Source organism: Myotis daubentonii, chromosome 15 (assembly GCF_963259705.1).
Source record: "Myotis daubentonii chromosome 15, mMyoDau2.1, whole genome shotgun sequence".
NCBI classification, from domain to species: domain Eukaryota; kingdom Metazoa; phylum Chordata; class Mammalia; order Chiroptera; family Vespertilionidae; genus Myotis; species Myotis daubentonii.
Window position 1 is genome coordinate 11,436,760 of NC_081854.1, and position 20,091 is coordinate 11,456,850.

Consider the following 20,091-nt stretch of genomic DNA (forward strand, 5'->3'; position numbering starts at 1 on the left):
ACTGTTCAGGGAGGGGATTTTGGGAGAGAAGGGAGTCATGGGTCCAAGCATGGTGAGATGGAAAAAGCTGAGAAAAGGATCCTTAGCCAAGTACCTTAGCATGAAATTATTTTTGACTCTTCATCTGTGTCAGTTTGGACTCAAATCTCAAAATAGTAGTAGCTTAAACAAGATAGTTTTTATTTCTTTAGAAATCCAGTATTGGGTAGGTATGGTGGCCCTGAAGTCATCAGGAACACGTGGTCCAAGGTGACTGCTAGAACTCTAGCCATCACCATTTTGTAGGAAGGGAAACCCCCTTCCTTCCGAGAGCACTACACTGTACAGTAGGTCCTCAAATTAACATCATTTCATTCAACGTCATTTGCCTCTCACTAGGCAGAACTTAACCAAATGGAAGGACTGCAAAGGAGACTGGGAAATGTAGTCTTTTAGCTGGATGTGTTATGCCCAACAAAAGAACTCTTACTAAAGATCCTTATCATGAAAGTTTTAAAATATCCATTTGATTATTTACTAAATAAAAAGGGATTAAGACATTTAAAAAATTCAAGTATAAGAAGAGGGAAAATAGATTTTGAGAGGTAGCTGACATTCTTTGATATTCTTATCAGGGAATCAAAATTGCCAGAGAGACTAGGATATATCCATAGTAGTTACTCAATGCTTAGATTTTAGAATAAGAGAGACCTGGGTTTGAATCTTGGCTTGGTTTTATGGGACTTCTGTTCCCTGTGGAGGGAACCAGATTATTGGGACTCTGCTGCTGAAAATAGTAAGTTAAATATCTTTAAAGCATCAAATAGCCAATAAAATATGGTTAAGGACACACTGAGCCCATAAATTTAAAGAAAAGGTACATGGGGCCCTGAAGCCACTTTTTGCTCTGAGGGCATTTGCTGATGTGGACAAGCATGGGTTTCCTGTTTGTAGCCTTGTTGGGGCAGGCAGAAGTCAAGGCCAAAGCCTGCCCGAGGTGAGGAATCTAACAGCTGAGATCCCACTGAACCATAGGCTGGGTAAGGGTGACCCAGAAGATTGCAGAGATGTTCTGGACACTGAGGGGAGCACAGACCAAAGAAAAAGGTGGACCTGAAAACTGGCGGGCGCAGGCTGGCTCTGGCTCGGGTTTGCGGCTCGGTTTGCATCAGTGATGTTTCCCAGGGTACTTCTAGCTGAGATGTTTGTCAGAAACGAACACACATCCTCTGGTGTAAGGAACTGTCCCCGAGAGTCCCCCACACATCATTTTCAGACACTGAGTGGTACACAGTCAAATAACCAAATATGCATGGAAATACACCAGCACGAGCAAGAACCAGCAAAACAACAGAGCAAAAACAGGCTTCAGATGATGAGACTCCGTCATAGATGAGAATACAAGAGCTTGCAAGTACCTGCAGGGAACTCAGAGTTAAATAATAGCCTCGCCGACAGGAAAGGAAAAGGCCCACCACCGTGTGATAACCAAAAGTAAAAACTCAAGTGTGGCTAAACAGCAAATTAGACACAACTGGAGATTTATTACAGAGATAAGTCCACAAAGTAGCAGACAAAAGTTGATATAGCCCGGCTGGTGTGGCTCAGTGGTTGGGTGTTGACCTATGAGCCAGGAAGTCATGGTTTGATTCCTGGTCAGGGCACATTCCCAGGTTGCAGACTCAATCCCCAGTGTGGGGTGTGATTCTCTCTCATCATTGATGTTTCTTTCTATCCCTCTCCTTTCCTCTTTGAAATCAATATATATATATATTTTAAAAAAGTTATAGAGGATAGAGGGAAAAAGTATTTAATTGGCATTCCAGAATCAGAAGCAAGGATAGTGCAAAGATATTTAAAGATGTGCTTTACTCCAGGCTGATAAGACCAATAAGCCCAACCAGTCAAGCAGGATGAATAAAAAGAAATGTACCCTAGACACACTGCAGCGGACAAGCCCAGCTGTGTGATCTTCGGCAACGGGTTTCTCTGAATCTCAGTATCTTAAAATGAAAAATGAGAATACTGATGGTTCCTCAAAAGATTGGCATGATACATCTCATCCAGAGCGCTCACCTGTGCTTACTAAATACACCTAGTGGCCCCTTCAGAGCACAAGGCTGGGGATCCCAAGTTTGGGGGACAAATGGAGCGGGGGAAAGCAGCAGCGGCAACCTCATCTGTAAAATGGAGCTCACAATCCTTGCCCCGGATTCATGCAAAAACTAGTCATCAGGCCCTTTGCCCAGTGCCTGGCGCATGGTGCACTGAACCAGGGTGTCTTGTAGGGAGACCGGCTGGGGATGTAACCGAGCACTGCTTCCCCTCTCCAATATGGAGGTTATGTCTCATGTACTTCTGCATGGCTGGGAGGCTCAGGGGACATGGTGGCCCACAAGAAATGAGCAAACAGGAATCTCCATGTGGTTTGAGACCCTCTGGCTGATGTCAGTCAATTTTCCTTTCTGAACTCTGGACTTCTGCCAGTTCCACCTCTAAGAGGTTATTAGTCCGTCCATCCGCCCACTCCCAACCCCACTCTAACTTGCACCCAATTAAAAGCCTCAGAAGGAGCTACATGGTTTTTTTTTTACAGAGAGGAAGGGAGAGGAATAGAGAGTTAGAAACATCAATGAGAGAGAAACATCGATCAGCCGCCTCCCGCACACTCCCCACTGGGGATGTGCCCGCAACCAAGGCACATGCCCTTGACCAGAATCGAACCTGGGACCCTTGATTCCGCAGGCCGACGCTCTACCCACTGAACCAAACCGGTCAGGGCTAGGAGGAGCTCTTTTTGTTAACAATCTGTTGGTCCCAAACGTGTGACTTGGAAGGGAGGTAGGACATGGGGTTAGGAGCATGGCCCTGTGTAAGAATCTGTAAACAACTGGTTCATAAATTTCAGACCCAAGCCCCTCATTTGCAAAATGAGAACCGAAATCATACCTACCTCAGGGTTTGGGGGGAGACTGAGTTGCTATATATAAAGTGCTCATGGTGCCTGGCCTGTAGTAGGTACCCCAATAAATGTCAGCTACTGTGGCAGAATGTGAATCGAGAACCTTCTCTTTATCCTCTCATTTGATATCCTGAGTTTAAACCCATGAATTCTTGAATCTTCTCCAGCCTTGCGTTGACTCAGGCCAATCAATGCTCACCTTTACTACCTAATAACCCTCCAAACTGGCCTGATATCCCTGCTACCTACCAGATCTCCACCAAAGTCAGAAAGGTAGGCCCTGGCCTGTGTGGCTTGGTTGGGTGGCATCCCGTACACAGAAAGGTTTCTGGTATGTGCCCTTGACCAAAAATCGAACCCAAGACCCTTTGGTATGCAGACTGACACTAACCATTTAGCAACACCAGCCAGGGTGGAGCCTGCATTTTTAATAAGTACTCCAGTGGAGTCTGAAAATTAGGTATGGTTGGGAAATACTTCCTCAGGCCATCACTGGAGATGGAGTTATACCCACCATCTCGCACTCCTGTACCCATAACTTAAGAGACAGGACGGTTTGGTATAACTAGTTTGCAGTGACCACTGGCCTGTCTTATTCCTTCCATAAACATAGCAGTGTTTCCCAAAGTATCTTCTGAGGTACCTAGTTCTGTGAGGTGCTTCCCAAAAAAGGGGTTCCATGGTGAAATACTTGGGAAAACAATGCATTGTCTTACCGTTGAAAATTCACATTGTGCAATGAACTCATTTAATGTCTCACCCTTCTTCCTTGATCCCTTCTTTCATGCAACACCTTTAAAGTTCTGCAGAATATGTTTTGCAGAAACCCTGGATTATTGCCTGTTGGGTCTGCAGAATCTGAGGTTCCCACGTATTGGCTTCCATCCCTGCTCCCGCTTAGGAGCACATCCTCCGTGGGCCCCACATGGCACATCCACGTGGGAGCTGGGTTTGGACGGTGCAGTAGCAAGGCTGACGCTCTGGAGAAGGAAGTGCCACAAAAACAACAGCCGCAGAGAATTCACTGGGTTGGGTGGTGTTGCGGGTCCATATGCCGGTCCACGGTTTGCTGATTAAAACCAAGAATAGCAGTTGCCCTTGCGAACTTCTTCAGCCCAATGGCTCCCTCAGAGCCGGGAGCTCTTATTCCTTTGGCTCTCACCCCACAACGGTCTCTTCCATGTCTTTGAAGAGTGGCAGCTTGAGACACTCAAAGGAGAGAGGGTCTTCAGTAACGGCACAAGCAGAGCCAAAGGCATTAAAGAGGACGAGCCAGCACAGCCGAGGTGGCTCCCGGTGCCCCTGCCACATTCCCTGCTGGGTCTTTCTCCTTCAGAGTCAACCCGGCAGGCTAGAGCCCCAAGTATTCAGCCAGGAACACGGCGAGGATGCGGCTCAGGTTGTGCACCGTAGCGGGGTGCAGATTGGCCTCAGAGTCCTCAGCGGTGTGCCAGACAGAGGGGAAGGGCGTGGAGATGAGGTGGAGCACCGGGACCCCTGTGGGACAGAGAGAACACTCAGGCCCAGGCTGCCCCCCGCCCCCTCAGAAGATAACTCTGTTCTGGCGATTGAAGAACTCTGAGCAATCGCTTTAAGTGTGTGAGGGTACATGTTAGTTTAAAAATATGTATCCAGTATATTGTTTTCCTGACAAAAATTAAGAGGAACTCAAAATTTAATGCATTATGGAAAGACCAGGAGAAAGGACAGGTGTCTGACTATCCTCTCTTTTTCTCTTCTTTACTACTAGTTAGCACTTACATAGTATTTGTTCTATTCCAGGCCCTAGTCTAAGGCCATATATCACAAATACACACCATTTTATCCTTATAATTACCCTTTAAGGTGGACACCACAACTACCGCCATTTTACAGATGTGGACACTGAGGCACAGAGGTAGGCAGGTGACTTGCCTAAGATCCTGTCTCTAGTAAACAACAGTCAGAATTTGAACCCGGGCCATGTGTCTCCATGTGCTCCCCACCTCCCCCATTTTAAAAATATTTTTTACTGATTTCAGAGAGAAAGAGGGAGAGATAGAAACATCAATGATGAGAGAGAGTCATTGATCAGCTGCCTCCTGCACACCTCCCACTCGGGATTGAGCCCACAACCCAGGCATGTTCCCTGACCGGGAATTGAACTGTGACCTCCTGGTTCATAGATCGACGCTCAGCCACTGAGCCACGCTGGCTGGGCCACAGTTTTTAGCACTTACTATAGGCCAAGCACTGTGGAAGCAGGCATTTCATATACAGTGGGGCCTTGACTTACGAGTTTAATTCGTTCCGTGACGGAGCTCATAACTCAAATTACTCATATGTCAAATCAGTTGTGAACGAGTGAGACACGTGATGCTGGGCTGATGTAGTGGCGTTCACCGTGACGTTCGCTGCGCCAACTAACGGTGGGGTATCTGAAGCTGGCTCGTAACCCGAATTTTAGCTCGCAACTCAAAGCAAAAAATCGGCCGAGAGACGGCTCGTATCTGGAAAAACCTGTTAGTCGGGACACTCGTAAGTCAAGGAAGGCCCCACTGTACCTAATCTTATCTCATCCTCCCAACACTGTGATTAGGAATATACACATAGATGTGCTTTTTATGTGTAAATCTCTTCATTTTCCCAGAAGAAACAGGGGCTCAGAGAGGCTACATAATTTGCCTTAGGTCACCCAGTGGTAAGCTGCAGATCCTAGAGCTCAGACCAGTTCTGAAACCTACTATCTGAAACCCTCGACCAGATGTCTTCCCCCCTAGCTGTGCATCCGCATCACCTGGGAGTTTTGCAAAACTAGCACAGAGGCCCCAGACGGTGGCTCGGTGGGCCAAAATGTGATGGGGTGTTCTAAGCTCCTCGGGTGATTCTGCTGGGCTGCCAGGGCACGGAAAGTCAAGAGCTAGAAGAAACTGCAATTACTAAGGCCCAAACAGTTCCAGCTCACACCTCTCAAATGCTTGTTATGTGCCAGGCACTTGTCCAAGAAAGGCCTTTACAGTTTGTATCAGCACATTCAATCCCTTCAGCGAGAAAGGAACTGAGATGGGGGCTATTGTCCCCGTTTTAAAGATGAGGAAATCAAGGCACAAATAGGTGAAGCAGCTTGCCAGCAGTCCCCCACCCTGGGAAGGGGTCAGGGCCAGGTCCCATCTGTGGCTTCCCTTGGACGTCCGCCCCCCACGCCCCCTGCAACACGTACCTCTGCGGAGGAAGGGGATGTGGTCGTCTTCCACAGAGCCAGGGGGCTCCCCGGGCTGGAAGTACATCACTTCCTGGGGGTGAGCCTGTAGCAGGTTCAAACGGTGCAGGCGCTTCTCTGGAGGTAGTGGGGATTAGGGAGCCAAAGTCAGTCCCCTCAGGGGTCAAAGGTTTTGCTCAGAAATCAGAGGAGGGGCGGGGGTCTGAAGGTCAAGCACTGGTCACCCCAGTGTAAGAATGAATGTTAGTTCCCCCTTCCTGCAGCTGTACCGTGTTCCCCGATGATCATTAGCAGCATGCCCACTTTACAGACAGGAAATGGAGGCTCAGGGATGAAGCCGCTTGCCCAAGTTCACACAGCCGGTAAGGAGAGCCAAGATTCGAACCCAGGGCTACCTGTCCCCCTGCCCTGTTTACAATCACGATAGCTGTGGGATCTGTTTGTGTCTTGCCGTTTGTGTTAGTGCCTTAGAGAGAGGCTAGGAGATAGAAGGCTGGATGACCCCTCAGAGGACAAGTGCCTGCCCCACCCCAACCCTCCCACCTGCATTCCAGGCTGGAGCCTGCCTCCACCGTCACCCTTACCGATGCTCTTCAGCCGATGGAACCAGCGGGCTGTGCGAGGGAAGTGACTGTAGAAGGTTGGATGGGGGGCTCCCAGGAGATCAAGAAGCATAAAGAGCTCCTAGGGAGAGAGGCCAGGCTGGAGAGGCCAGGTGGGATGCTGCCAACCTTACCTTACTCCCTCCCTCCCTCACCGAACCCAGTGGGGCCCTGGTCTTACAATAGCCTGGATCCTGGTGGGGCCAGGACTGTGGGGTGCAGACTCCATGAGCTGGGCCAGGTGCCGGGAGCCATAGAGGGAGTCCTTGGGTCCCCACTCCTTCAGCGCCTCTTCGCCGTCCAAGAAGAGCAGCTGCAGGGTCACTGGGGCTGCCTGTGGGAGCTGGTGCTCAGTGTCAGCCCTGATCTTGACCCACCCCCATTTCCTGCCCCCTGCAAAGCTGAATGGGACGAACTAGGTCTCCTCACGCATAGAGCACAGACTCCGAGCCAGACCGTCTGGGTTCAAATCCTGGCTCAGCTGCTTCCTAGCCAAGCAGTCATGGGTAAGTTATTAACTTCTCAAAGCATCAGTATCCTCACGTAGAAATGGGGTTAAGAGAGAGAGAGAGAGAGAGGAGAGAGGAGAGAGAGAAAGAAATGGGGTTAATAACAGTTCTATTTATAGGGTAGGATTCGAACCAGGTTCTAGAATAGTAAGTAACTGGCACATAGTAACTAAAGGGTTAGCTCTGATTATTATCATTATTCCTCTAGCCCGTTTTGTAAAAGAGACACACCCAGAAATGAATAATTATACAAACAGTGAAATGCAGTTGAGACCAATTGCTCCCAAAAATTACAGGGTCCTGAAAGAACACAGGAAGGGCGTGGAGGATAGCTGGCCCGCGGGCATGTCGGGTCTGTGGGAAAGGGATGTTTGTACTGAGGGTAATGGGAGCTGGCCTGGCAAACCGGGTCAGAGGAAAGAGTGTTCCCAGGCAAGGAAGCAATATGGACCAGGGCGGGGCCAGAGAACGGGTCAGGGAAAGTTTGAGAAGTGGCCTGAGGGGTCAGCAAGGGCCAGGGAGCTTGGGCTTTGGGGCACTGGGAAGGGGGGCGGGTCTAAGCAGGGGAGGAGCATGAGGAAACTAGTGTTTTCATTCATTCATTCATTCCACGCATCTTATTTTTTATTTTTCCCTACTTCCACTCATTTTAATTGACATCTTACTTCATTCCAGGCAATACTCTGGGCCCAGGGAATAGAGCAGAAACAAAGCAGCCAAGTCCCTGACTAGATGGAGCTTATTCTAGTGTGAGACAGACAAACAAATCAATATAAGCATCACAAATCATGGGAAGGCCTTGTTGAGGAGGTAACATCAGAATGGACACCTGAATGAAGGATGGGAGCCAGCTAGGAAGATAACTGAGAAAAGCACATTCGCCCTAGCCGGTTTGGCTCAGTGGATAGAACGTCGGCCTGCGGACTGGAGGGTCCTGGGTTCGATTCCGGCCAAGGGCACATGCCTGGGTTGTGGGCTCTATCCCCAGTAGGGGGCGTGCAGGAGGCAGCCAATCAATGATTCTCTCTCATCATTGATGTTTCTATCTCTCTATCCTCTCCCTTCCTCTCTGAAATCCAATAAAAATATATTGAAAGAAAGAAAGAAAGAAGGAAAGAAAGAAAGAAAAGAAAGAAAAGAAAGAAAAAGAAAGAAAAGAAAGAAAAAGAAAGAAAGAAAGAAAAGCACATGCTAGCAAGTACAAATGCTCCTCGGGGAGTTATCCTTGTGGATTTGAGGTACACAAGGCAGTAGGTAGCTAGAGTAGGATGAGCGAGCGGCGAGGGGTAGCAGATGAGACTAGAGAGGTAACTAGTAGGATGGGGCGCATCTCATGGGCCACTATAAAAACTCTCTGGCTTATGCATGGAATGAGGTAGGGGCCATGGGAGAATTTGGGGCAGAGAAGGGACAGGATCTGACATTCAGGAGTTGGAAAGATCCCGGTGGCTTTGTATGTGTAGTGGTGACAGGAAAACAACACCGGGCAAGGGAGGGTGGTGGCTTCAACCAAGGGAGAGGTTGTCCCTGCCTCCCCCCACTCCTCACCTGATCCTTGGTTCTACTCAGTTCCTGGTCCAGGGCCTGGGCCAGCTCCAGTAGCAGGGCACAAGGCACAGCTGAATCCGTGGCCCCCACAAATGGGGCTGACTCAGATGGAAAGAGCTTCGAGTCATAATGGCAGGCAAGGGTGAGGTGACGGGCAGCCCCTGGGTCCAGTGTGGCCACCACATTGGCAAAGTCCAGTGGTCCCAGGGGCGTTGAGGCTGTGAAGGGGTCCAGCTCCACGTGCCAGCCTGCCGTCAGGGTCCGCAAAGTGGCCTCCAGGAACTAGTGGCAAGAGAGAGGTGGGTGGGGGTACTGGGGAGTATAGAAGGAAAAGGGCCATGTGACCTGAGCCATGCAGAGCAGCCGGGTTGACTCACAAGTCCCACTTCAGTTTTAATCATTCCTTTCACACTTCTGCTAAGTACCTATTAAGTGCCAAGGAATGACCCCACCTCTTGATGCCAAGACTAACCATAGCTCTCTCCTCTAAAGCCCTAAGTGTGTGCCAAGCCCTGTTCTAGGAACTCTGTGGGGTAGGGACCATCAGTGGCTCAATTCAAAGATGAGGAAACCGAGGCTCAAGGCGCTTAGGAAACTACTCCAAGGGGCTGAAGTGGGATTTGAACTCGGGCAGTATTCAAATGACTCTGGCTGCTTTCTGGGGGGCAATATAGAGTCGTTACAGCACCAGCTCTGGAGCCAACCTGTTCGGATTGAAACCGTAGGCACACCATTTACTAGCTGTGGGATTTGGGCATAAAAGGCCCAACTGCTCTGGGCCTCAGTTTCCCCGTCTGCATAGTGAAGGTCACATTGGTACCCACTTCATAAGGCTGTTGTTACTTGTGCCAAGCACATAGTAGGCTTTTAGTGGGGGCGGGACAGAGGGCAGTACAGCCGGGTAGTCACTTACTCTAGACTCTAGAGAGTAACATTAGCTCCACCCTCTGGGGTCTTGGGCAGAATGCCTATTTCCCGCTCCCTAGCGGCCTGAGGGGTCAGGGGTGAGTGACCCTTTACCTTTCTGACTTGGAGACTGCCCGGGCTGCCCGGCGTTCGCACAACCAGCAGGGGGCGCAGGTAAGTGTTCCAGAGACGCTGGGGGTCCAGTTGCCCCACCACCTTCCGCATTCGGGCTTCGGGGAGGCTCGCGATCAATGGGCCCTTGGGTAAGGGGGTGGGATGGGGAAAAGATAAGCGTGAGAGCAACCCCCCCTTCTGACCCTACTCCGGGCGCCGTCGCCCCTAAGAAGCCCCGGTTCCTTTTCCAAATTGCAGGTTCCCGCATCAGGGGTGTCTAGGATAAACCCTAGTCACAGGAACAGCCCATCCTGTCCATCCTACCCAAATCCTGATCGGGAAATCGAGGCCCAGCGAGAGGAAGGGACTCTTCCAAATGGATGACTTTAGGATTAGAGCCCAGAAATCCCAATTTCACCACCCCAGACCCTTCCTCTTAAAGGGGAGCCACTATTACAGAACAAGCCTGAAGCCTCATTCCACTAACAAGGGGGATGCGTCCTAAAGACCACGGCAGTGGCACCTGCAGCTTAGGACGTGATAAAGCCACGTCCACCCGAAACCTTAGGTAGGGGGAGGAGAGGGATGAGGGGCCCCCGTGGTGCCCCCGCCGGGCCTCACCCGCAGCTCCCGGCCGGGCGGCAGCTCCTCAGCCCCGCGGTGCCAACCGCTCCAGATGGTGTAGAACGCCGAGGCCACGGCCAGCGCCAGCAGCAGCAGCGGCAGCTGCTGCGCCCGCGGTAGCAGGCGGCGACTGGGCGGGGAGGGTGGCTGCAAGAGGCCGCGTCCCCCGAGCCGTAGCCGGGGCCGCCCGCGGCCCCCGGAACGCATGGTAGCTTTGCCCAGAAACTGGTCCTGGACCGCGGATCGAATTTAGGCCCAGCCAAGTCCCACCCCATGGAATTACCGGGCCAATGAGCAACAAGAGCGGCTGCACCATCCCACCCTCCCGCGAGCAGCGAAGCCAATAGGGACTCTCGTTCTGAGGCCACGCCCCCCAGCCTCCCAGCGGCTTAGGCAACGATTCCCCAGAGAGTTACACAACCGAAAAGGGAGCGCGAAAGGGGTAGGCTCCGCCTCAGCGTGAGAGGGGAAGCCAATGAGAAGCGTTTAATTATGGAAAACCTTCAACTTCCCGGGCGTGAGTCCACGCCCCTCCCGGATGTAGGCAAAGCTTTGGTTTCGTGGAGTCGGAAAGATCAATAGACACGTAAACGAACCGAGAAAGGGGCGGGGTCTATCCCCGAAAGAGAAGAGCGGATTGGCTTATCAGAGACCCCGCCCCCGAAGGGAGGGCCGGCGGGCCTTTAGAACTGGCGCGTCCTTTCCCTTGAGCCACCTGAGCCGTTCTACCACAAAATGGTCTAAATCGGACCCGCTTTCTTTTTCTCTCCGTTGTCGTGGACATCTAACCCGTATGGCCCTGAGTGACCCTGAACCACTAAGCAATGCTTTTACCCCAACGCCTCTACCAAGGAACTGAATAGAACCAAGGCGGGCTCGCTGGACCAACAGGCCACACCCACACCGCTGGTTGAGTTTGCGCAGGCGCGCACGGAAGTGAGCTGCGGGAAGCGGAAGTCCCGCCTTTCTCGCGCTTTCTCTTCGGAGGCCGAGGCAACGCGGAGGACCGGAGCGTTCTGAGAGCGCAACCACCGCCACCATGTGAGGCCGGGGAGGCTTAAACGGCGGGAGTGGGTGGAGGGTGCAAATTTGGCCACTTACCGGTGGAAGGGGATGGGCAGAGCGGGGCGCGGAGACGGAGGTTTTAGGGGTCGAGTCGGGTACTGTTCTGTTGAGTTTGAGAACGCGCGTGGGGCTTTTGACGGCGCCTGAGTTCCGGAGAGGGAACAGCTCTATCAGATAACGGGCTGGCGGCTTTTCCAAATAATTAGCCTTCCTGAAATGAATTTTAAGCGGGAGCGATTTTACGAATACAGAACCTCGAGAGGAAAAATGCGGAATTGTGGGAATAACGACTTGAGATGAGGGACTATCCGGATAATTTGAGCTGGGGACCTAATTCGTGACATTTTCTAATAATGAGACACAGGAATGATTTTTAGTCATTTATCCATGGAGCAATTACGGAAGTGCTCGTGTATCAGGCACTGCTTTACCTACCTGGGGCCTATCAGTGAATTCTCCTCCCCCAAGAAAAGTCCTCTGCTCAGCTTATGGGGAGGGAAGAGGCACGTGGTAAATGTAATAATAAACAGGTAAAGTATATGGTTTGTTAGGTGACCGGGGCTACGAATAAAGAAACAAGAGAGCAGAGTAAAAACAACGCTAATGGCAATTTTGAGAGACAGTAACTTAACTAGCACAGAAAGGCACGTGTAAAGAAAGTGAGAGAACGAGCCACAGAGATACCTGGAGAGGCATCAAGGCAGAGGCCCAGGCTGAAAATTTGCCAAATAGCTTAACCACCCAGGAGGCCACTGTGGCTGCAACAGAGTGAAAGAGATGGGGAGATGCAGGGCCTGGTAAAAACGTTGGATTTTGCTTTTTTGCACTGAGATAGGAGCCCTGAGAGGATTTTGAAGAGCGAGATGACGTGACTTCGGTCTTGGCTCCATAGAGCACTGCCCGGCAGTGTAGGGAGACCAGCCAGACTCTAGGAGAGAGGTGATGGAGGGGCAGGACGTGGTAAGAGATGGCTGGATTCTGGATACATTTTAGAGGCAGATGGCAGGCTTTGCAGACAGATTGAATGTAGGATGTGAGAGAAAGAAGAGAATCAAGTTGACGCCGGTTTTTGCTCGAAGAACTGGGAGGGTGGTGTTAGCCTTGATGGAGATGAGGAAGGCTGTGGCTAGAGTAAGTGGAGGTGGTTGGGCATTGTGGAGCTCGGTCTAGGATGTGCAAGATTGGAAATCTGTTAGGCACCCAGATGGTGATGCCCTGCGAGGCCTGTGGAGGGTGGGTGTGCTGGGGGAAAGGTTGGGAAGGCGCGGGAGCGTGACCACCCCTGCGCCTGCTCTGAGCGCTCTCACCTGTGGGTTTCATACTTGCCCACTCAGGAGCCTTCTCAACAAGCCCAAGAGTGAGATGACCCCGGAGGAGCTGCAGAAGCGGGAGGAGGAAGAGTTTAACACGGGCCCGCTCTCCGTGCTCACGCAGTCCGTCAAGAACAACACCCAGGTGCTCATCAACTGTCGCAACAACAAGAAGCTCCTGGGCCGGGTGAAGGCTTTCGACAGGTGAAGGCTTTTTGGCGGGGTCTTGGGAGGGGTTCTGTCCCGGCCTGGAGAATCAGCCCCAGCTGCAGCCCGAGGAGCCTGCACCCCAGGTTCCTCAGAAGCTAGGACAGTGATGGCGAACCTTTTGAGCTCGGCGTGTCAGCATTTTGAAAAACCCTAACTTAACTCTGGTGCCGTGTCACATGTAGAAATTTTTTGATATTTGCAACCAGAGTAAAACAAAGATTTATATTTTTGATATTTATTTTATATATTTAAACGCCATTTAACAAAGAAAAATCAACCAAAAAAATGAGTTTGCGTGTCATAGGTTCGCCATCACTGAGCTAGGAGAGTAAGCACCTTAAAACCCAAGGTGTGACTGTCTCTTGCTGGAGGGGCATCTACTTAGGAGCCAGTCCCCGTGGGTTCATGTTCCAACGCTGTCTCAGCAGCCACGTGGGCTTTGGCAGGTGACTGTCGTGTCTGTACAGTGGCAATAATCATGTGGTTGCAAAGGTTCAACGGCTTAATACATGTAAAGTGTAATAAGTCACTAGAAGCACAGTATCTGGCACACAGGCGCTTCTCAATCTAGGTATTGCATAATTAGAGTGTGCACTGTTCCAGGCACTGTTTTAGGCCCTGGAGACACAGCAATGACTAAAACAAACATGGTTTCTAAACTCAGGGAGCTTGTTATGGGTAGGAAAGCCGACGGGAATTGGTAAGTTCTACGGAGAAAAGTAAAGCCAGGTAAGAATATGGAGCACTGGGGAAGGGGATGCTGTATTATATGGGTAATCAGAGAGGCCCCATCTGAAGAGACAGCGATGAACAGACCTGAATAACATCAACGAGCAATCTAGGGCCTGCGTGTTTCAGCCGCAGGGAACATGCCCTTCACCAGAATTGAACCCGGGACCCTTCCGTCTGCAGGCCGACGTTCTAGCCACTGAGCCAAACCGGCTCGGGCTGTAATTCGTACTTTTCCGTTAGCGTTTGTGAAATGCTTTCCTCACAGCAGTGTGCTGCGGCTCGCTTCTGGAACATTTTGGCCGCTAGCCGTTACATGAGCAAGTCTCCCTCTGAGCCTCACTTTCCTCCTGAGTAAAACGGGAATAAGAACAGGAAGTGCTGGGCACCAGGAGGCAGGTAGACCTGGATGGGAACGCTGGCTCTGTCACTTCCAAAATGTGTGACCTGGGGTGAGTCACGTCATCCCGCTGTGTTCAGTTTTCTGCTGTAGAAGTGGGAGGTAACACTGGTGTTTACCTCCTGGATGAGATGCAGTGATTGAAGGCATGTACTTTATTTCTCTCTCTTGTATTTTATTTCTTTTAAGTTGACTTCTTTTTCTTTTCCCCTATTTCCTCCTCTAGTCCATATAACCCTCTTACTTTTCCAGCCCCCCCAGCCCCCCACCCTAGTATGAATCCTGTCACATTTGAATCAGGGACTCTTTTGTGGTGTTGGTTACAGCTTTATTGAAGTATAATTGACCTGTCGTAATATCATAACATTAAAATCAATTGTTTCTTGTTGTTAATCCTCACCTGGGGATATTTTTTCTATTGATTTTTTTTTTTTTTTTAAGAGAGAAATTGGAAGGGAGTGGGGAATTGGGGAGAAAGAGAGAGAGAGAGAAACATCCATGTAAGAGAAAGACATCAATTGGTTGCCTCCCATATGGGCTCTGACCAGGGCTCAGCTGGCGTGGCTCAGTGGTTGAACGTCAACCTATGAACCAGGAGGTCACAATTCCGAGTCCCGATCAGGGCACATGCCGGGTTGCAGGCTCAATCCCCAGTGTGGGGCATGCAGGAGGCAGCCAATCAATAATTCTCTCATCATTGATATTTCTGTCTCTCTCTCCCTCTATCTTCCCCTCTGAAATCAATAAAAATATATTTAAAAATAAAAGATAGTGGAGAATACTTTTTAGTTTATTTTTAAATCACTGCCAGTAGCACAGCACGGTGTTGTTTTTTGCTTTTTTGTTGTTAATCCTCACCCAGGAATATTTTTGGGAATACAGCCTGCAACCGAGGTATGTGCCCTTGACTGGAATGGAACCTGGGACCCTTTAGTTCGCAGTCGGATGCTCTATCCACTGAGCCAAACCAGCTAGGGCAGCACACAGTTCTAAGCCTTGGCTTTTTCACTTAATAAGAGTCCAAAGAAAAGTTTCCATCCCTAACCAATTTGGCTCAGTGAATAGAGCATCGCCTGCAGACTCAAGGGTCCCAGGTTCGATTCCGGTCAGGGGCATGTACCTGGGTTGCGGGCACATCCCCAGTAGGGGGTGTGCAGGAGGCAGCTGATCGATGTTTCTCTCTCATCGATGTTTCTAACTCTCTATCCCTCTCCCTTCCCCTCCGTAAAAAATCAATAAAATATATATATTTTTAAAAAGTTTCCATCCAGCTTGTCCCCTGGGTCACTCCACTGCCACCAATCTCTAGGGGTCTTCCTAGGATTCTGCATTGCACAAGCAAGTGGGTGGTAGGCTTCTCCTACCTCACCCCCTTTTTCCTACAAAAGGTAACTTTCCATGTATACTGTTCTCCCTTTTCCACTCAACAGGATCTGGTGGTTACTCCATAGCAAGGCACAGAGCTTCCTTCTCTTTTTTTCTCTACATTTTCTTTCCTTTTCTTTTTTTTTAATTAATTTCTGAGAAGAAGGAAGAGGGAGAAAGAGATAGAAACATCAATGAAGAGAGAGAATCATGGATTGGCTGCCTCCTACATGCCTCACACTGGGGATTGAACCCACAACCCGGGCGTGTGTCCTGACCAGGAATTGAACCGTGACCTCTTGGTTATAGGTCGACTCTAAACCATTGAGCTGTGTCAGTGGGGCTTTCCCTACATCTTTTTTTTAAATATATTTTTTTATTTCAGAGAGGAAGGGAGAGAGAGATAGAAACATCAGTGATGACAGAATCATTGATCAGCTGCCTTCTGCACGCCCCCTACTGGGGATCGAGCCCACAACTGGGTCATGTGTCCTTCACCGGAATCAAACCTGGGACCCTTCAGTCCACAGGCCGATGCTCTAGCCACTGAGCCGAACGGGTTAGGGCTCCCTACATTTTTTTTAAAAGATTAATTTTTAATGATTTTCAGAGAGAGAAAGAAAAACATCGATGTGATAGCGTAACACCTGTCAGTTGCACCCCCACCAGGGATCTAGTCCACAACCTGGGCATGTGCCCTGACCAGGAATTGAACTGGCAACCTTTGGGTGCGCAGGACAGTGCTCAACCAACTGAGCCACCCCAGCCAGGGCTCCTCATTCATCTTAATTTTTTTTCTTAGCATTTGAAGACATTTCCGTATATCCTCTTATCCCTTCGCCTTGCTTTAGTTTTTCTTCATAGCAGTTACCACATGACAGCATGTTGCAGGTCCACGCTCTGTTCGCTTGCTTAGCATCCTCTCCTCACTGGAATGCACACCCCATCGGGACAGGGATAATGTCTGTTTTGTTCATTGCAAGTGTTTGTTGAGAGATAATGCAGACTGTCTTCACACGAGCCTACCCTGGCCCCAGGGGCCTCTGATTCTCCAAAGAGAAGCAGCTCCTTTGCTGATGCCTCCAGAAGTGGTAGGAGTTAAAAAGCAGAAGCAGCCCTAGCCAGTTTTGCTCAGTGGATAGAGCATCGGCCCTTGGACTGAAGGGTCCCAGGTTTGATTCCAGTCAAGGACACCTACCTTGGTTTCAGGCTCAATCCCCGGCCCGGGCACATGCAGGAGGCAAGGAATCCATGTGTCTCTTGCACATCGATGTTTCTCTGTCTCCTTTCCACTCTCCAAAAATCCATGGGAAAGTACCCTGGAGTGAGGATTAACAACAAAAAGCACAGGAGGGACCATTTTGTTTGCCTTCATTCTGTGCCAGGCCTGTTCTAAGTACTTTACAAGAAGGCTGATTTAATCTGTACAACAGCCCCACAAGTGGGCACCACGAATGTCTCCATTTTAGAGCGGAGGAAACTGAGGCACAGAGGGATGCTGTCCTTTGCCTCAGCCTGCACCTGAGGGCTGGCAGTGCTGCTGCAGGAGGGAGGCAGCACCTCACAGAGGAGGGCCGGTCCGAAGGCCGCCCCTCACACCCAGGGCCTTCCCCTCCCTGTCCCCACCAGGCACTGCAACATGGTGCTGGAGAATGTGAAGGAGATGTGGACTGAGGTCCCCAAGAGCGGCAAGGGCAAGAAGAAGTCCAAGCCGGTCAACAAGGACCGCTACATCTCCAAGATGTTCCTGCGCGGGGACTCGGTCATCGTCGTCCTGCGGAACCCCCTCATCGCTGGCAAGTAGGGGCCTGCTCCCTGCTGTCAAACTCACCCCCCGTCCTGCAAAGACCCGCCCTTTGACACGAGAACAATAAAAGCCTGGTGTGTTTGTTTTTTTTTCTTTTTTTTTTTTCCTAGTGGCATCTGTCTGTTCCCAGGGCCTTGTGAGTGGGACGGACTCGGGGGAGGGAGGCAGCTGAGCATGGGGCCAAGCACTGGGATCAGGACCTCTCTGAGCAGATGAAGAGGCCCTGTCTCTGCCCCTTCTGGGCCTCAGTTTCCCTATCTGTGAAGTGAATCGGTTGGACTGAGAAAGCTTTTGCTCTTTCCTATTTAATCTTTAGCTTCTCATTACCCTGTCTCTCTTTTCTTCCTCTGAATGAGTCAGCCTTGCTTGAAATTTCTGGTCTTTTTTTGTTTCTTCAGGCAGATCAACATTCCCCAATGTTTACTTTCTCTGTGTCCAGCTTTGTGTTGCAATCCTGGGGACACAGCAGTGCTTGAGACAGCTCTGACCTGCCCTCACTGATGGGAGGAGATACATGTTTAAAGCAGTTGGTACTCAAGGTCCTGACCAGGTAGCTCAGTTGGTAGTGTCATCCCGATACGCCACGGTTGCGGGTTCCATCTATAATTAGGTCACATACAAGAAGCAGCCAGTGAATGCATAAGGAAGTGGAACAACACATCTGTGTTTCTCTTTCCTCCTCTCTCCCTCTCCCTTCTTTCTAAAATCAGTAAGTACAGATTTTTAAAGTGTCCAGTAACCTCAAGTGATTGGTTCTAGTGGTCTGCCTTTCCCTGGCCACTCACTGTTTCATGTTTTCTCAATGTTTATCTCTCCCTCTCTCTCAAAAAAAAAAAAAAATTAAACAATGTTTATAAGGACAAAGAAAAAGCAACCACGCTGTCACCTACTGAGCTGTTAGGCTGCCAGCCCTCGCTCTGCTGGCTCTGCTGATCAGACTTCCAGCAGCTCTGAGCGGGCACTGTTATTTATTGCCTCCAATTCCCCGAGGAGGGAGCGGAGGCACAGAGAAGTGGTGTCACTTGCCCAGGGACACCCAGATTGTTTCCTCTGATGTACACACATCACTCTCTCCCCATCGAGATCTCTGTGTTCTGTCTGCCTGCATCTCTGTCTCTGTTCTCAGGGCCTGATGCCAGGTGGTGCAGGAGTTTGCAGAACCGAGGTCAGGATCAATGTCTGACGCTGAGCTGTGGAAAGCAGAGCCTGACCTACCCTGTGGGCTGCAGAGCTAGGGATCCTGCAGCAGGAGAGGACCTGACTTACACAGGGTGCCATCCCAGTTTACAGATGAGACAGCTGGGGCTTAGTGGGTAATGACTTTACAACATGTCACTCGGGGAAGCAGTGGAGACACGTTCGAGCTCAGGGAGTCAGGCCCTCATGAGCTGCCTTTACTGTCAGGGAACGGGCCAGAGCCACAATGCCCTAATCTGTGAGGTGGGGTCAGTGGTGCCTGGCCGGTACGGCTCAGCTGGTCGGAGCATTGTCCTGAACACCGGAAGGTGGTTTGAGCCCAATTTTAGTATGTATGGGAGGCAACCATTTCTCTCGCTCTTTTCCTCTAAAATCAAAATCGTGTCCTATAAGAATAAAGTGGGGGCAGTGGTACTGCTGCAGGAAACTTCCCGGGGATTCGGTTCTTTTGCAGGAGTAAGGACAGCACAAGGCCTGGAGTCCCAATCTTCTGTTCAAATCTGTCCGGCCTCCCTCTGGTTGTTGGTTTGTCTTCCCTGGGGGATGGAACTTAATTATCCTGCCTTTCAGGCTGGGGCAAGATTCCAGCTTGGCATCAGTTTGGACTTCAGCCGCCATCACCTCCCAAATGGTCCCTAATTCACCTTTTCTTCAGTGGTGGAAACAAAAGCAGAGGCGGCAGGCATAGCCCAGGCACGCTGGCCAAGCATTCAGCACCCACCATGCTCCAGGCATCCTAAGAATAACTCATTGGAAACTCAGGCAAGGTACTGTTATACCCATTTTCCAGAATTGGAAAGTGAGGCATAGAGAAGCTGAGAATCTTCTCCTCCAAGTCACACAGCTAATAAGTAGCCAAACTAAGATTTGAACCAGGCTATTTGTTTCCTGCAGCTTTATTTTGGTTTTGGTTTTTGTTAAAATGGCAAAATTTGTATATATTTTATTACAGTAAAAAACATGGTTATAATATAACCTTCCACAGCTAGGCACTCAATAACCAAATAAATACTTGATTTTAAAATGAGATTCATTTAAATATCTTTATTTCAGAAAGGAAGGGAGAGGGAGAGAAACGTCAGTGATGAGAGAATCATTGATCAGCTGCCTCCTGCGCGCCCCCTACTGGGGATTGAACCCACAACCAGGCAAGTGCCCTTGACAGGAATCCAATGAGGGACCTTTCAGTCCACAGGCTCTATCCACAGAGCCAAACCGGCTAGGGGTTTACTCTGTTGTTGTTTTTTAAGGTTTTTTATTGGATTTTTTAGAGATAGGGGAAGAGAGAATGGGAGAGAGAGGAAAGAGAGAGACATTGATGTGAGAGCAAAACATCAATCAGCTACCTCATGCACATTCCCTCCTGGGGATCAAGCCCGCAACCTAGGCATGTACCCTGACTGGGAATCGAACCAGCAACCTTTTCGGTGCTTAGGATGACTGTTGGCCAACTGAGCCACATCAGCTAGGGCAGGCTTTACTTTTAATACTGCCTTTCAGAGAAGCAACCCTTAGGAAGTGTTTGGTGCACATACACACACACACACACACAATTTTAATTGTAT

At 50.0% G+C, this 20,091-nt stretch overlaps 2 protein-coding genes across 3 annotated transcripts; one reads left to right on the forward strand and one right to left on the reverse strand.

Moving 5' to 3' along the window:
* Positions 1–1,883: 1,883 nt before the first annotated feature.
* QPCTL (glutaminyl-peptide cyclotransferase like) lies at positions 1,884–10,710 on the reverse strand. Of its 2 annotated transcripts, XM_059666122.1 has the most exons (7): positions 10,441–10,709; positions 9,820–9,963; positions 8,800–9,081; positions 6,924–7,076; positions 6,725–6,824; positions 6,141–6,257; positions 1,884–4,438 (listed from the first exon to the last, which is right to left on the reverse strand). In XM_059666122.1, the coding sequence occupies exons 1-7, from the start codon at positions 10,648–10,650 to the stop codon at positions 4,293–4,295; spliced, it is 1,152 nt and encodes a 383-aa protein (XP_059522105.1). In that variant the 5' UTR covers positions 10,651–10,709; the 3' UTR covers positions 1,884–4,292. The 2 variants fall into 2 exon arrangements, with proteins under 2 accessions (XP_059522105.1, XP_059522106.1); XM_059666123.1 differs by lacking the exon at positions 6,924–7,076 and having other exon boundaries at positions 10,441–10,710.
* Positions 10,711–11,326: 616 nt separating this feature from the next.
* SNRPD2 (small nuclear ribonucleoprotein D2 polypeptide) lies at positions 11,327–17,415 on the forward strand. Its single transcript, XM_059666125.1, has 3 exons — positions 11,327–11,484; positions 12,843–13,022; positions 17,152–17,415. Coding segments are annotated over exons 1-3 (357 nt in total). The 5' UTR covers positions 11,327–11,482; the 3' UTR covers positions 17,327–17,415.
* Positions 17,416–20,091: the final 2,676 nt, after the last annotated feature.

What these genes read in the sequence shown, in the direction of transcription:
- SNRPD2 (XM_059666125.1), top strand. An exon ending in CGGGTGAAGGCTTTCGACAG is followed by an intron (nt 13,023 to 17,151) that starts GTGAAGGCTTTT and finishes TGTCCCCACCAG; the next exon opens with GCACTGCAACATGGTGCTGG.
- QPCTL (XM_059666122.1), bottom strand. Translation starts at nt 10,650, where the DNA reads ATGCGTTCCGGGGGCCGCGGGCGGCCCCGGCTACGGCTCGGGGGACGC. An exon ending in CGCCCGGCCGGGAGCTGCGG is followed by an intron (nt 9,964 to 10,440) that starts GTGAGGCCCGGC and finishes CCCTTACCCAAG; the next exon opens with GGCCCATTGATCGCGAGCCT. An exon ending in CCATCGGCTGAAGAGCATCG is followed by an intron (nt 6,258 to 6,724) that starts GTAAGGGTGACG and finishes CACTACCTCCAG; the next exon opens with AGAAGCGCCTGCACCGTTTG.